Source organism: Chiloscyllium plagiosum, unplaced genomic scaffold (assembly GCF_037043375.1).
Source record: "Chiloscyllium plagiosum isolate Xiang-an unplaced genomic scaffold, Cpla_swu_hap1 HiC_scaffold_17, whole genome shotgun sequence".
Classification (NCBI taxonomy): domain Eukaryota; kingdom Metazoa; phylum Chordata; class Chondrichthyes; order Orectolobiformes; family Hemiscylliidae; genus Chiloscyllium; species Chiloscyllium plagiosum.
In genome coordinates this window covers 73,435,481-73,449,415 of record NW_028270155.1, presented here as the reverse complement: position 1 = coordinate 73,449,415, position 13,935 = coordinate 73,435,481, and the positions used below count along the sequence as shown (strand labels likewise).

The 13,935-nt window shown below is 39.2% G+C and overlaps 1 protein-coding gene across 2 annotated transcripts in view; it reads left to right on the top strand.

Annotated features, from left to right (window-relative positions):
• The window catches only part of sf3b3 (splicing factor 3b, subunit 3), a 56,864-nt gene that overhangs the window by 24,001 nt on the left and 18,928 nt on the right, over positions 1-13,935 (top strand). For both annotated transcript variants that reach the window (XM_087996071.1, XM_043707353.2), the window contains exons 9-16: positions 554-657; positions 2,024-2,189; positions 2,464-2,559; positions 3,960-4,032; positions 8,971-9,122; positions 10,192-10,347; positions 11,788-11,943; positions 13,347-13,490. In XM_087996071.1, coding sequence (XP_087852197.1) covers positions 554-657; positions 2,024-2,189; positions 2,464-2,559; positions 3,960-4,032; positions 8,971-9,122; positions 10,192-10,347; positions 11,788-11,943; positions 13,347-13,490 — 1,047 coding nt within the window. The remainder of the gene's footprint in view (positions 1-553; positions 658-2,023; positions 2,190-2,463; positions 2,560-3,959; positions 4,033-8,970; positions 9,123-10,191; positions 10,348-11,787; positions 11,944-13,346; positions 13,491-13,935) is intronic.

Sequence of the window (13,935 nt, the reverse complement as noted above, 5' to 3'; positions counted from 1 at the left end):
TTACAGACGCAGAGTCCTTAACCACTCCTCATATGAAAAGCCCTTCATCCCTGGGATCATTCTTGTAAATCTCTGAGCCCCTCCAAGGTCAACACATTCTTCCTTAGATAAGGGGCCCAAAACTTGTTCTCATGCCAGCTAATCAGAAAAGGATCAAGCTAATGACATTTGGTTAGAAAACAAACTGCTGTTTGCTGCAAATTGGCATTTCTTTTGGAAATATAAGTTGGTGACTTCTCATTGTTCATGAATTACAAAAATGAGTAAGCTTTTGTCAGTACATGTTTCTTGAAAGGAATGATGCGTACTTTCAATCTTGGTAATCTTACAGCCTTATTTCTGTTTTTTTTACTGAAAACCTGTTTGAAAAGTTGTTCTATAAAGACTTGAAATATTGCTCAGATATTAGGTAGGTTTTCTTTGGACCTCACACTGTTGAGAGAGCGTTTGGAAATTGTCTAATTATAATTTTCACTCTCTTCCACGATCCTCCCTTTCCTGTCTTTTATAATTGATGTCTTGTTTTATAAAATGTTTGTTTGTATATTTGCAGGTGACTGAAATCAGGTTGAAGTATTTTGACACTGTCCCTGTGTCAACTGCCATGTGTGTACTGAAGACTGGGTTCCTCTTTGTTGCATCAGAATTTGGCAATCAGTGAGTGTGGACTGTTTTACTGTTGATCACATTAGATTTTGCTGGGATTAAATAGCTATTTTGTTTGTATTTCGTACGTCTGTCTCCTGCATCTTATGGCCAAAATGATGACTAAGTAGTTACTTGAAGATATTTGACAGTGGTGCTCTGTTACTGGCTAATGAAAGCAGCTGACTGTTCACATTCTGTGGAGACTGTCTGTCGATTTCACAAGTCATTTGGACTTCATTGTATATTAAGGAGCCTTGAGGTGCGCTCTTAAAGGTTAAGCCAGCTTCCCATCAATTTGTATTGTGCATAAAGTAGAGCAAGTGGCCTGAGATTTGATCATGAGATCTTTGGGCCTTAGCCAGTACAGCAGTCTGTTTTGATGCAGTGACTAAAGAAGTTAGCTTTGTGGCTTATAAATGTATTCCCAGCATTAAATGATACAGTGCAAATGTGGGATGGACCTTTTGGGTCATTGTGCTTATGTTCCATCTTTGAAAGAGCTATCCGGTTAGCCTCACATTGTCACCATGTCCCTTAACTTCGTAAATGTTTCCAGTTCAAATATGTTGAGTTTCATTTTATTTGAGTTATTACTGAATTTGCTTCCACCGTCCTGCCAGGCTGTGCATTTATGATTGTTATAACTCACTGTCTAGTATTTTTTTCCTTAAAGTAGCCTTCTGACATTTACTTAGGAGCATCTTTACGATTAATAGTTTGTGGCTATTACTTTTGTGTGTTACCAAGAAGAGTATCTTGTTCACTTCTTCCAGTCTGTTCGCCACTCGAACATATATGCTTCACTGATGCTTCACTTCCATTTGCTTACCTTTACACTGTATCTTTCAACACCCTTCCTAAACACCAATTCATCAATCCCAGTCTTGTGCTTTCTGTTGACGCAGCATCCAATTTTTATTTTACTTAGTCCTTCTACATTTGATTACTAATCACAATAGCAGTATTACTTTTGTCCCACTGTCTATAAAACTCCTTTGTCTGCAAGCAATTTAAAGTGTACAACACATCATTTTTAATCTCTTCAATATATTTTTGTGTTCACTTTCTGCAATTTTCACTCTTGACCAGTGCACGCTGCCACTTGATTTGCTAGCTTATTTTAATAACATTTGTGTCAGTGGCTTGGATAGTATTGTTTTTTGTTAAGAAATCAGGTTGTCATATTCTATTAATTCTCAAAACAGGTTCTACAGTATATGTAAAGCATATCTTGGGATGTTGTAGTGGAATTATCAGTGGCTTGATGTTGGCCTGATCAACTGATGTGCAGTTAGTGTAAATAATAATTGTTTTTTTTTAATAAAAGAATATGTTAGTCTTCAGAAAGCTAAGTCATGTCTGTTTTATATTCCAGTTACCTTTATCAGATTGCACATCTCGGAGATGATGATGATGAACCAGAGTTCTCTTCAGCAATGCCCTTAGAGGAGGGAGATACATTTTTCTTTCAGCCACGACCTCTCAAGAATCTGGTATTGGTGGATGAGTTGGACAGCCTTTCACCAATTTTAACATGCCAGGTATGAAAACATAATTCCAGATTCTTTAGTGGAGCTGAACAATGTTTATTTCACCAACTAATTATATGGAGTCTGTAGGTTTGAGTGTTTAGTTGTTTCTATTGATACAGCCAATGACCATTGTGTATACGCTGACTAAATTAATGTGAATTCATGTTGCTTTTCTGAAAAGTATTTGAGGAAAGTCTTATTTTCTTAGTCAGCTGTCCTGAAGTTGTCATGCCAGTTATGTTTGCCACCAATGTTTCGCTGTTGCTTATATTTTCATCTGCAGATTGCTGATCTGGCTAATGAAGACACACCTCAGCTATATGTTGCCTGTGGGAGAGGGCCGCGGTCGTCATTGAGAGTCTTGAGGCATGGTCTTGAGGTATGATGTGTATGAAATTATTTTTTGTAGGAGGCCAGTGACTATCTTTTAAGGAGCCACTATTCATACATTGATAGAAACATCCTGTATTTGAATCATTCTGACTTTAAGGTCCCAGGTTTCATCTGTGCTGTTTGGTTCACTTATCTCAGTTAAGGAGCTGCAATAAGCTACAGGGGAGGGACAGTGAAGAAAAGTTGATTAAGGTTTCTATTCCAAATGACAGCTCTGCGACCTGTGTATCTCTGGAAGTTGCCACCCAGTTAAATAGTGCGGTGAGGAAGGCATATGGCGTACTGGCTTTTATTGGTAGAGGAATTGAGTTCCGGAGTCCTGAGGTCATGATGCAGTTGTATAAGACTCTGGTGCGGCCGCATCTGGAATATTGTGTGCAGTTTTGGTCGCCATACTATAGGAAGGATGTGGAGGCACTGGAACGGGTGCAGAGGAGGTTTACCAGGATGTTGCCTGGTATGGAAGGAAGATCGTATGAGGAAAGACTGAGACACTTGGGGCTGTTTTCATTAGAGAAAAGAAGGTTTAGGGATGACTTGATTGAGGTGTACAAGATGATTAGGGGGTTAGATAGGGTTGACAGTGTGAACCTTTTCCCGCGTATGGAGTCGGGTATTACAAGGGGGCATAGCTTTAAATTAAGGGGGGGTAGATATAGGACTGAAGTTAGGGGTAGGTTCTTCACTCAGCGAGTCGTAAGTTCATGGAATGCCCTGCCAGTAGCAGTGGTGGACTCTCCCTCTTTATGGGCATTTAAGCGGGCATTGGATAGGTATATGGAGGATAGTGGGTTAGTATAGGTTAGGTGGGCTTGGATCGGCGCAACATCGAGGGCCAAAGGGCCTGTACTGCGCTGTATTCTTCTATGTTCTATCTAGTAAGGAAAGGCTCCAGATGCTGCTGATTAAATGATGTGATTCATGTCTCTTCTCCGAAAAATATATGGGGAATATTTTAGAATCTCTGATTCAGCAGACCATGAGATTTCCAAAAAATGTAATTTGTCAACTGTGTTGGGGAAACCAAATCTCCATTTCCCAGTTATATGCTCCATTTTGTCATATTGGACCTCTTTTTAACCAGTAAATGTTGTTTGAACCCTCCTTTGAAGCAGGCACTGAAATTGATGAAAAACAACTTGCTGCAGAAACTCAACAGGTCTGGCAGCACTGTGGAAAGAAAGCAGAGTTAACATTTCAAGCCCAGAATACTGAAGATGGGTCACTGGACTCTGTTAACACTGCTTTCTCTCCACAGATGTGGCCAGACTGGTGAGTTTCTGCAGCAAGTTCTGTTTTTGTTTTATTTCCAGCATCTGCAGTTTTTTGTTTTGCAGTAAGATGGAGGACTCATGCTGATTTTTCTCCCCAAACCCTCATTGACAGGTATCAGAAATGGCTGTTTCAGAGCTGCCCGGTAACCCAAATGCTGTATGGACTGTGAGAAGACATGTGGAAGGTATGACCTGAGTAATGCATAGAGCAGAAATTCTTTTGGCCACATTAAGAAATGTTCACACAGTCATGTCCAACAAGGTTAAAAATCACACAACACCAGGTTATAGTCCAACAGGTTTAATTGGAAACACACTAGCTTTTGGAGCGACGCTCCTTCATCAGGTGATTGTTGTGTCGCTCAGAAAGCTAGTGTGCTTCCAATTAAACCTGTTGGACTATAACCTGGTGTTGTGTGATTTTTATCTTTGTACACCCCAGTCCAACACCGGCATCTCCAAATCATGTCCAACAAATGCATTGTACTAGATAAAATTCATGTAATTGCTCTGAACATTTTTTTGAAGAAAGCAGTAAATCTGCTCTCGCAAATTGCCATGTTGCATCATTGAGTGTGAACTCTGTTTAACTCATTGAACCACAATCCATAGGTATTGCAGGTTTAGTTTTTAAATTTTAATATTTTATTCTTATTTAAGTAAAACCATGTACAGCAATCTAAATAAAATGTACATAAAATAAGCACAGAAACAGCTGAAAAGTAGAGAAAGCAGCTTGCATGTATGAAGGATTGTTCACTGTTTACTGTTCTTTTACTAGCTTGCATTACCTCAGATTGCATATTTTGATAGCCATGACCTGGTTCCAAAATTGATTGAGAACTGAAGAATTAAACACTTCTAAACTGCAATACAGTTCAAATCCGTAGATGTCAAAAACATATGGGCTGTTACATTTTTGAAATTTATGGGTGGATTAACCCAAGTAATGTTGATCTGACACCAAAACACATTTCAAGTCAGATTCTCTTCCATCGAAAGTCTTGCACTTTTGAAGGGGATAATGAATTACTTATTAAAATAATTTTTTTATTTAAATGTATTCATTTCCACTCGTTAAAGTTTGCATTGATCTTGATTTCAGTGGGGTTTTCTCCCCCACGTTTTTCTCACCTCTTTCTTCATTGTGCTGTCTCCAATTAGAGTTTGGTTCAGTTCCTCAGGAACTGACAGTACTCCATTATTGCCAAATGGCCTTTATTCGTGTGCCAGTTAGATAGTTATCAACAGTAGTGCGCAGTATGGTATTGTGGTACTGACATGATCCTCCTATGTTTATGCACTTGCACTTTTTTGCATCTGCCACTATGTGGGGCGAGAGTGAGTGATTATTAAAAGAATTTCTTACTGGCCCAGTAAATTTCACCAGGTGGCTGTATTCTCTACAGTTATCTCGACTGAGATTAGGCAACTGAGTGCAAATTGTTGTAGTTTCTTTTATTGTGTTTCTTATAGTTTGTGAATGATGTACAAATGTGAAAACTGCAATAATGATTTATTGGGCTGGGCACATCCTGTAAATGATCAAACCTTATGGAAGTTGTGGCCCCTGTGAAAATGAGTGGCTCTGGTTATAATTTACAAATTAGAATAATTGATAATCACTGATTCCATACCATAATCCAGAAATAGTGAGAAAGTATTCGGTAGAAGAATATTTTTGCAATACACGTAAATTTGCTAGGATTTAGTTGGGAGCGCGCTAAATGTCCTACAGTAATCCTAATGCTAACCGATATTACCTCAATGGAAAAGCTGTAGTGATGACCTGGTAATGAGAAATCACTTTTCAAATTGGATATGAATGTGCTCTTTATGCATGTTTCTTATTGAGTATCGTTTTATTGTCCACTTTAGACTCCCATGAAAGAATAAGAATATGGCATATGAGTGTATTTGTTAGCCATCAGTAATTGCCCTTGAGAAAATGATGCTGAACTGCAATGTCCTACGTACTAGATTGGGTGGTGGGTTGCTCATAATTATAAGAAAGTGGTTACTTTGCTAGTATTGATTTAGCCTGGGATACTTTCCTATGCTGGCTTGATGAGTGGGTATGGCAATACAGCTTTTGTCTAGCCTGAATGATATATTTATTGCAGTTTATACCCTGGTTGTCCTCAATCTTGAAAGAGCAGTACTAACCAAGGCTGGTATGTGGTGGCTTAATCTCTACCAATACCAAGCCTCTGTTTCTCTCCCACAGGTGGCCGGGGAAGGTGCTACTCACTCTAGGTGCGTACCTGCTGGTAGGGCCTCTTGGATACTGGTTTAGGGCAGACATTGTAAAGAACAGTCCTAACCAGTGATTACGTGAAGCAAAGTACTACTGATGCAGATATTCTACACAAAAGGATGTTGACTGGAAAATTGTGATATACCCCTTCCACCCCAACTGTAGAATATTACAAGAATCAGCATTGAAGAGTACATGTGTTGTCATTAGGCTTATATAGTTTATTATATTAAGATAGAAAAATCTGCCCTGTGATGATGCAATCTTCAGTTCTTGTGAATGTTTTCATCATCACAAATTGCAACCACCACTTGGAACCACCAGAACTTTAACTTAATATGCTGCCTATTCCAGATATGAATAAAGTTTAGAAAAGGAGGATTTATTCTGTGACTAGGGTTTAAGTTGGAGTGTGCATTCATTTTGACAATAATTACATTTGAAATCTTTAGTGACAACACTTAAATTTGAAGAGAGGAGTGATGGGCAGGCTTATGTGTTTTAATGTTCATATATACAACAGGATATTTGTTCGAATTCGGTCTGGGGAATTTGTTTCCGTTATTGGGGGTTTTTTGGACACATTGGTAAAGGGCAGTGCATTAGTTATGTGAGGACACTTTTTGGATATGTAAAAACATGCATGCTAATTATGAGATGGTGTGAGATGTAAAATATAGATTTTGCGGAATTTCCCAAGAAGGAACAAGGAATCGCAAAATTTAGTACAGGTTTAGTTGGAAGCTTCAGATCAGTGAGGCTTTAATCTGTAGGGTGATCACTGTAGGAATCTCTTAGTTTAATTGTCAGTTGAAGGGTCAATTTGTTAGGTGTGAAAATACTTCCTGGTCTTGAGTCAGAAACTTTTCAGTACTAGCCCTTTGCTTGCGAGTCTCTAATTATGATGGTTTCTGTTAAAGTTGCTTTTGTTGGATGGATATTAGGGGAATTAAAGATTAAATGTGAAATTTATAGACGGGGGTACTGGAAGGGCTGGGTGTTCTTAAGAATTCAATTGATACAGAGGGTTTGTATCCCAAGTTGCATTAACAACTAGATGTGGGTTTAGTTGGGAGGACTTAATGTAATTTCCCAGAGCACCTTACATGGGAGGGAAGTCCCAGAGGATTGGAGAGTAGCAAGTGTTCACTGGGGCAAAAAAAAGGCTTACGGCTATGCTTTGTAACTTCTGGCATGTCAGTTTACTGTCAGTGGTGGGTACAGTTTTAGACACAATAAATGGGGACTTAAAAACAGTTATTGAGTTAATTTGTAAAAGCCAGATTGTATTTGACAAATTTACTGAAATGTTTTGGTGAGAATGTCCAAGGGAGTTGATCACTTGGTTACATTCAAACAAACAATGTGAAAACTGGTTAATAAAATTGAGGCTCGTAGAATCGAAGGGGTATGTGTCATCGTGGGTTTAAAATAATTGGCAAATTGAAATAAATGGTTATTTTTCAAACTAGAAAGGAGGCAGACTGTTGTGTTTCTTGTGTCAGTGCTACTGCTTTTAACTTTGATTTTAAGATACCAGATATCTTTCAAGGTCTGTCTTTGAAACCAAATTTTATCATAGAATCCCTACAGTGTGGAAACAGGCCCTTTGGCCCAAAAGGTCCACCCCGATCCTCTGAACAGTATCCCACCCAAACCCATTCCCTATTACTCTACATTTACCCGTGACTAACGCACCTGACTTACACATCCATGAACACTATGGGCGATTTAGAATGGCCAGATCACCTAACCCACACATCTTTGGGTTGTGGGAGGAAACTGGAGCAAACCCGCACAGACACTGGGAGAATGCAACTCCACACAAGACTGTCACCAAAGGCTGGAATCGAACCTGGGTCCCCAGTGCTGCAAAGCAGCTGTGCTAACCACTTAGCCACAGTGCTGCCCCATATGATACTGGCATTGAGTGAGAATAATACCAATTAGTTGCAACAGGGCATAGATAGATAGCAGAATTGGCAGACAAATGACATGTAATTTCATACATGGTAATGTGAGGTGATGAATTTTAGCAGAAGAGATAGGAAGTGGTAATAGAGTTAATGGCACAGTTGTAAATGTATACATGGGGGGCAAAGACCTGAGGTCTCATGAGTATAGAGCTTTGAAAGTGAGAAGGCATTATTGAACCTTGGATTGCAAAATTTATGTTGATCTTTTATCAAGCTCTGAGTGGGCCTCAACTAAATTAGATTAGAATTCCTACAGTATGGAACCAGGCCCTTAATGTGTCCAGTTATCATCATCCTACTGAAGGAAGAATGTGATGTTTCTTGTGAGGGTGCAGCAAAGATGTACCAGAATGGTTCTAGGGATAAAGGAATTTAGCTACAAGTTTAGGTTAGAGAAACCTCCTATCGAGCAAAAGAGAGTGAAGGGAGACTTGATAGAGGTGAACAAGGTAGTGACAGGTTTAGATAAGATAGACAAAAGCTGTTCCTGTTATCTGATGATACAAGGACTGGGGCCCAGATTTAACGTTTTGGATAAGAGATGCTGGGGGAAAGTGAGCAAGAACTTATTTTATGCGGCAAGTGGTAATGACCTGCATTCACTTCTCTTAAGGGTGGTGGAATTGGAGACCATGCATGATTTCAAAAGGAATCCGATAGGTACTTGAAGGCAATACATTTGCAGGGCTGAGGGTGGAGTGAGGAATGGGATTGACTGAATTGCTGTATAGAGATCTATTTTGAACTTTTGGTCTGAATGGAAACCTGTGTTCTGTAATGGCCATTCAAGGCTTTTAAACTCTTTTAAAACTCATGCCAATAATGCACTTTATAACAGCACTGAATGTTAACCTGCAAGTGTATTTTGCACCTTTTTTGTGTGTGTTTAGATGAGTATGATGCATACATCATTGTGTCTTTCGTGAACGCCACGCTGGTACTGTCTATTGGTGAGACCGTAGAGGAAGTGACAGACTCTGGATTTCTGGGTACAACCCCCACACTGTCCTGTTCCTTGCTTGGTGAGGATGCACTGGTCCAGGTAGGGGGATAGAAATTGACTGATTCATTGAAATACCACATTAAGCTATATTTGAGCTCTCACTGCTTAGTATTTAAATTTCTTCTCTTGCCTGTAAAGACAATCTTGTTAATGCACTGCTTGGATTCCTGAAAGAATTCCTTTATTGCTGTGATAAGTTGAATGTAATGGGTGCACCAATTTGTAAAACTTGTGTACACGGTGCATTTTTTTCTAAGTCTTTAGTAGTTAGTTGTGACCTGAACACTGGCACAATTTCAGTTCACAATAGTTACTTGATGACTTCAATAGCTTGTGCAATTTAAATTTTGCATACTTATCTGCCTTTATTTTAAATCAGTTTTACAGTTTGTCTCTTGAAGCATTTAATATGTAATTTATTTGGGCCGTTATTCTTTGAAAATAGCACCAGGAGGTGCAAAGATGCTGTTTTAAGGAGAAGTCTCAACGAAGAAAACTTCTTGAGAGATCACTTCATCGGTCATTTCAAATTGTTGCTCTCTCTTCTGCCAGCACTGACTAACCAAGTAACCACTAGTGGTTGACAACCCAAAATTGTGGCAATTTTTGTTTGGTTCTAAAGTCTTCACTATACAAGTATTATATTCATGATGCTGTGGGTACTAAAGATTTAATGAAAGTGAAAGATTTACCCCGTGGTGGAATTGTAGCTTCACAGTGCTGTTTGGGTATTTTGCTGAAATGTGTGATGCTCTGTGTCATAATTGGAGGACATACAGAGCATTATGTGGTTTAACCGCTAATGGAATGTTTGCCTTTATTTTGAGAAGTCTGAATACTATAAGCGCTGTTTCTAAAGCATGATTTTTCTATAATGTGGGGTTGTGCAAGAACGCAACCATTACGTTCAAGAACTACCTTGCTGTGATTGTTTGTCCAACAGAGGAGGTAGAAGGGTTAAGAATACATTTCTTAATGTATAAATTATAAATTTACTGCAGTTTAGGTCCCAAGGCTTTTATAAATTGGGGGTTTAGATTAAACTGAGAGTAAACATATGTGTTGTAATGTAGTCCAAGAAAAATCTGGCTCTGTTTGTAATTTTTAGGTGTATCCAGATGGGATCCGTCATATCCGTGCTGATAAGAGAGTCAATGAGTGGAAGACCCCTGGAAAAAAGACAATTGTGAAATGTGCTGTGAATCAGCGCCAGGTGGTGATTGCTCTGACAGGCGGGGAACTGGTCTACTTTGAGATGGATCCGGTGAGTAAGGAGTTAATAGGCATAGAGTCAAATAGAGTTGGAAGTTTTTGTTTTTTCTAAAATGGTGAGTGTCTCCATGAACATCTTATTTTCTTTTAGATGTTATCCTTTTTGAAGTGTGTGACCTCCTTACAGGTTGACGTAAGTGCTTCCCCAGTGCCCCATAGAAGGTTCCAGAGACTCAACTCATTGATCTGGGATTCTTGTTGACCTGAAATAAACTGACATTATTCAAATCTGGCTTCTAGTGATTTCAAGATCCATTTTTGGAAAGGCAGAATGCTTACAAAGCATTGATTTGAATTATATTAGACAATAAGACAAATTTAATTTTGCAGGCAGAAGAAGATGATGGAAGGAGGAGGTCGGTGAGCAGAATTTAAGCATGGTTAGTAAGTTTGTGGATGACACCACATTTGGTGGTGTAGTGGACAGCGAGTACAATGGGATCTTGATCAGCTAGACCAATGGGCTCAGGAGTGGCAGATGGAGTTTAATTTAGATAAATGTGACATGTTACGTTTTGGTTGAAAAATCGGGGCAGGACATGCATAGTTAATGGTGGGGCACTGGGGAATGCTGTTGTACAGAGAGACCTAGGTGTGTAGGTTCATAGTTTCTTTCTAAGTGGTGATGCAGGTAGACAAGGGTAGTGAAGAAGGTGTTTGGCACACTTGACTGCATTACTCAGAGCATTGAGTATAGGAGTTGGGATGACATGTTGCAGCCATACAGGGCAAGAATGAGGCCACTTTGGGAGTCCTGCATACAATTCTGGTCTTCCTGCCATGGGAATGATACTATTAACTCAAAGATTTACAAGGATGTTACTGGACTGGAGAATTTGAATTATAAAGAAAGGCTGGGTAGACTGGGAGTTTTGTTTACCTCTGGAGTGTAGGAGGTAGAGGGGTAGCCTTTAAAGGTGAATAAAATCATGAGAGACAGACAAGGTTAATAACAAAGGTGTTTTCCGTGGGGTAAGGGAGTTCAAAAGTATAGAATATAGATTTAAAGTGAAAGGAAAAAGATTTACAGGGGGCTGGAGGATCAGTTTTTTTCCCACACAGATGTTCGTATGTGGTAGATGCAGATACAGTTCAACAGTTAAAAGATATCTAGGCAAGTAAATGAATAAGAGGTTTGAAAGGATATGGACCAAATGCAGGCAAATGTAACTAGTTTAATTTGGGAAACCTGATCAGCATGGACGAGTTGAATCAAAGGGTCTGTTTCTGTGCTGTATGACTCTCTTTACATTATCAGATTAAATTCTATCTGAATAGTTGTTTTAGTATTTGATCGTTTATTTTAGTATTTGAGAGTTAATTTTACAACCATAGTTATGTTCCTGCAGTGTGCTGCTATACTAACCTCTCCTTGCATAGGATTATGCATCAGATCTTTCTGATGTTAATATTTACAAAATTTTGTTTGTAGTCTGGACAACTGAATGAGTACACTGAACGGAAAGAGATGTCAACTGATGTGGTCTGCATGAGTTTAGCAAATGTCCCTCCAGGGGAGCAGCGTTCTCGATTTCTGGCTGTTGGGCTCGTGGACAACACTGTCAGAATCATTTCTCTGGACCCTTCGGTAAGTTTCTTTTGCCCAGTTGCTTTTTTGGTAAAGCTGGTTAGATGTATTGGATAGTAGTCGTTATTGCAATGTTACTAACTCCTTCCATGTTTCTAAGTTCTGTAAACTGTCTTTCTGTTCTTCGGGTGTGATCGTTACCAGCAAAGCCAGCTTTTAATTTTCCTTGGGAAGGTGGTAATGAGCTTCCTACTTAAATTGCTGCAGCTCAAATGGTGTAGGTTACAGGCAATGCTCTTTGGGAGGGAGTTCTGGATTATGATCCAGTGACAAAGGATTGCAACATTATCCAGGTCAGAATGATGTGTAGCTTGGAGGGATGCTAGTTTTCCCATTCACTTGCCGTCCTTGTCTAAATGGTAGAGTTTGCATGGTTGGAAAGTGCTTCGTTCAAGCTCATCTTTGATTGAGGCCTTTGATTGAGACAACTGTCAAAGTTGAATCTGGTATTTTGTGAAATGTTGAGCTTGAGAAGTTGCGAGAAATAAAAGTCTGTCCATGTTGAAGTCTGATGAGTGTGGTATGCTTTCCAGTAAGCTGATCTTGAGTGCTTTCTTCCAGTTTGTAGGTTTAGCACTTCAGTCACCTGCACATTTTGAATCTGCGAACCCTACGAGAGTCAGAATGATTGCAGTATCAGGACAGGGTTCTACTTCGAGCTTTCATTTATATTACTGTATTTCTGCCACTAAATATCAAAATTCTAGATATCTGGAAACAAACTACACTGCTCATCTTGGTTTTCCTTTAGAGAACTGTTAATTTACTTATTATCTTCTGATGTATTGGTGCACCAAAAACCTTCTAATTAATACCTTCTGGTCACTACTGTCCAGCTTTGACCTTCCATCATGATTTCTTAAATAGATCTGTCAAGCAATATTTTGAATTAATTTTCTGCTCTCTCTTCACTGAGCTTGATGCGCATTTTAGTGTTATTGTGTACCTGAAGGTGAGAACATCAACGATATAGTGAACTGTTGTTTTTCACCCCTCTTCTGTCATTGAGCCTAGTCACCATTATATCCTCAAAACTGTTTTGTGCAACAGACAGGCTGCACACAACGGACATTTCCAGTAAGATGTGCGTGTGCCCTCGCATACAGTATTAAAAGGATCATGCAGTGCAACAAATGAACTGTGCACAACAAAGAAAATGAAAGCTTTGCCACTTATCTCATTAGCCTGTAATGTTGCATTCAGTCTCTCTCTGAAGTTTAAACATTTGTACAAACAGCCAGTTTATAATATATCAGAAACTTTCCAAATGTAAGGAATATTTTACAGTCCTGATTCCACAGACCAGGGATTGAATCTGAGTTTTTTCTGTTCCATGTTGCTAATACCATGCCAATTATCCCATTTAAGGAGCTCTTTTAACCTTGTATTCTTGTCATTCTCAGGACTGCCTGCAGCCTCTCAGTATGCAAGCTCTTCCCGCACAGCCTGAATCTCTCTGTATAGTTGAGATGGGGGGTGCAGAGAAACAGGATGAACTGGGAGAAAAGGGTTCCATCGGTTTTTTGTACTTAAACATTGGGCTACAGGTGAGTAAGACCAATACCTATGTGGGTCACAGAATGTTACTTTGCATGAATTATGTAACATTCTCAGTTTGAGAACCCCTAGGAACAGGTTTTTGTATGTAATCCAGGGTTGTATTCAATCCTCAATGTGTGATTATATTCACCGTAGATTATCATTCACTAAGAGATCTTGATATGCTGATGTTAAGAGGAGAAGTCTTCTAGTCTGTCAGTGATTGCTGCTACCAACAAAAAAGACCCAAGATGTGAATCCAGTTTCTTATAATTTAACACTTAAAGGCTCTTCTGTGATAAGGGAGGACTGAGGAAATGTGATAGGTTAATTGGAAAGACGATGTTTCCACTTCTAGGGCATCCAAAACTATGGATCTTAAATCTAAAAAGCACCAGAAATTCCTGCAAGGAATTGATGAGGACTGCCTTTAATTCATGTGGTGAATCCTGT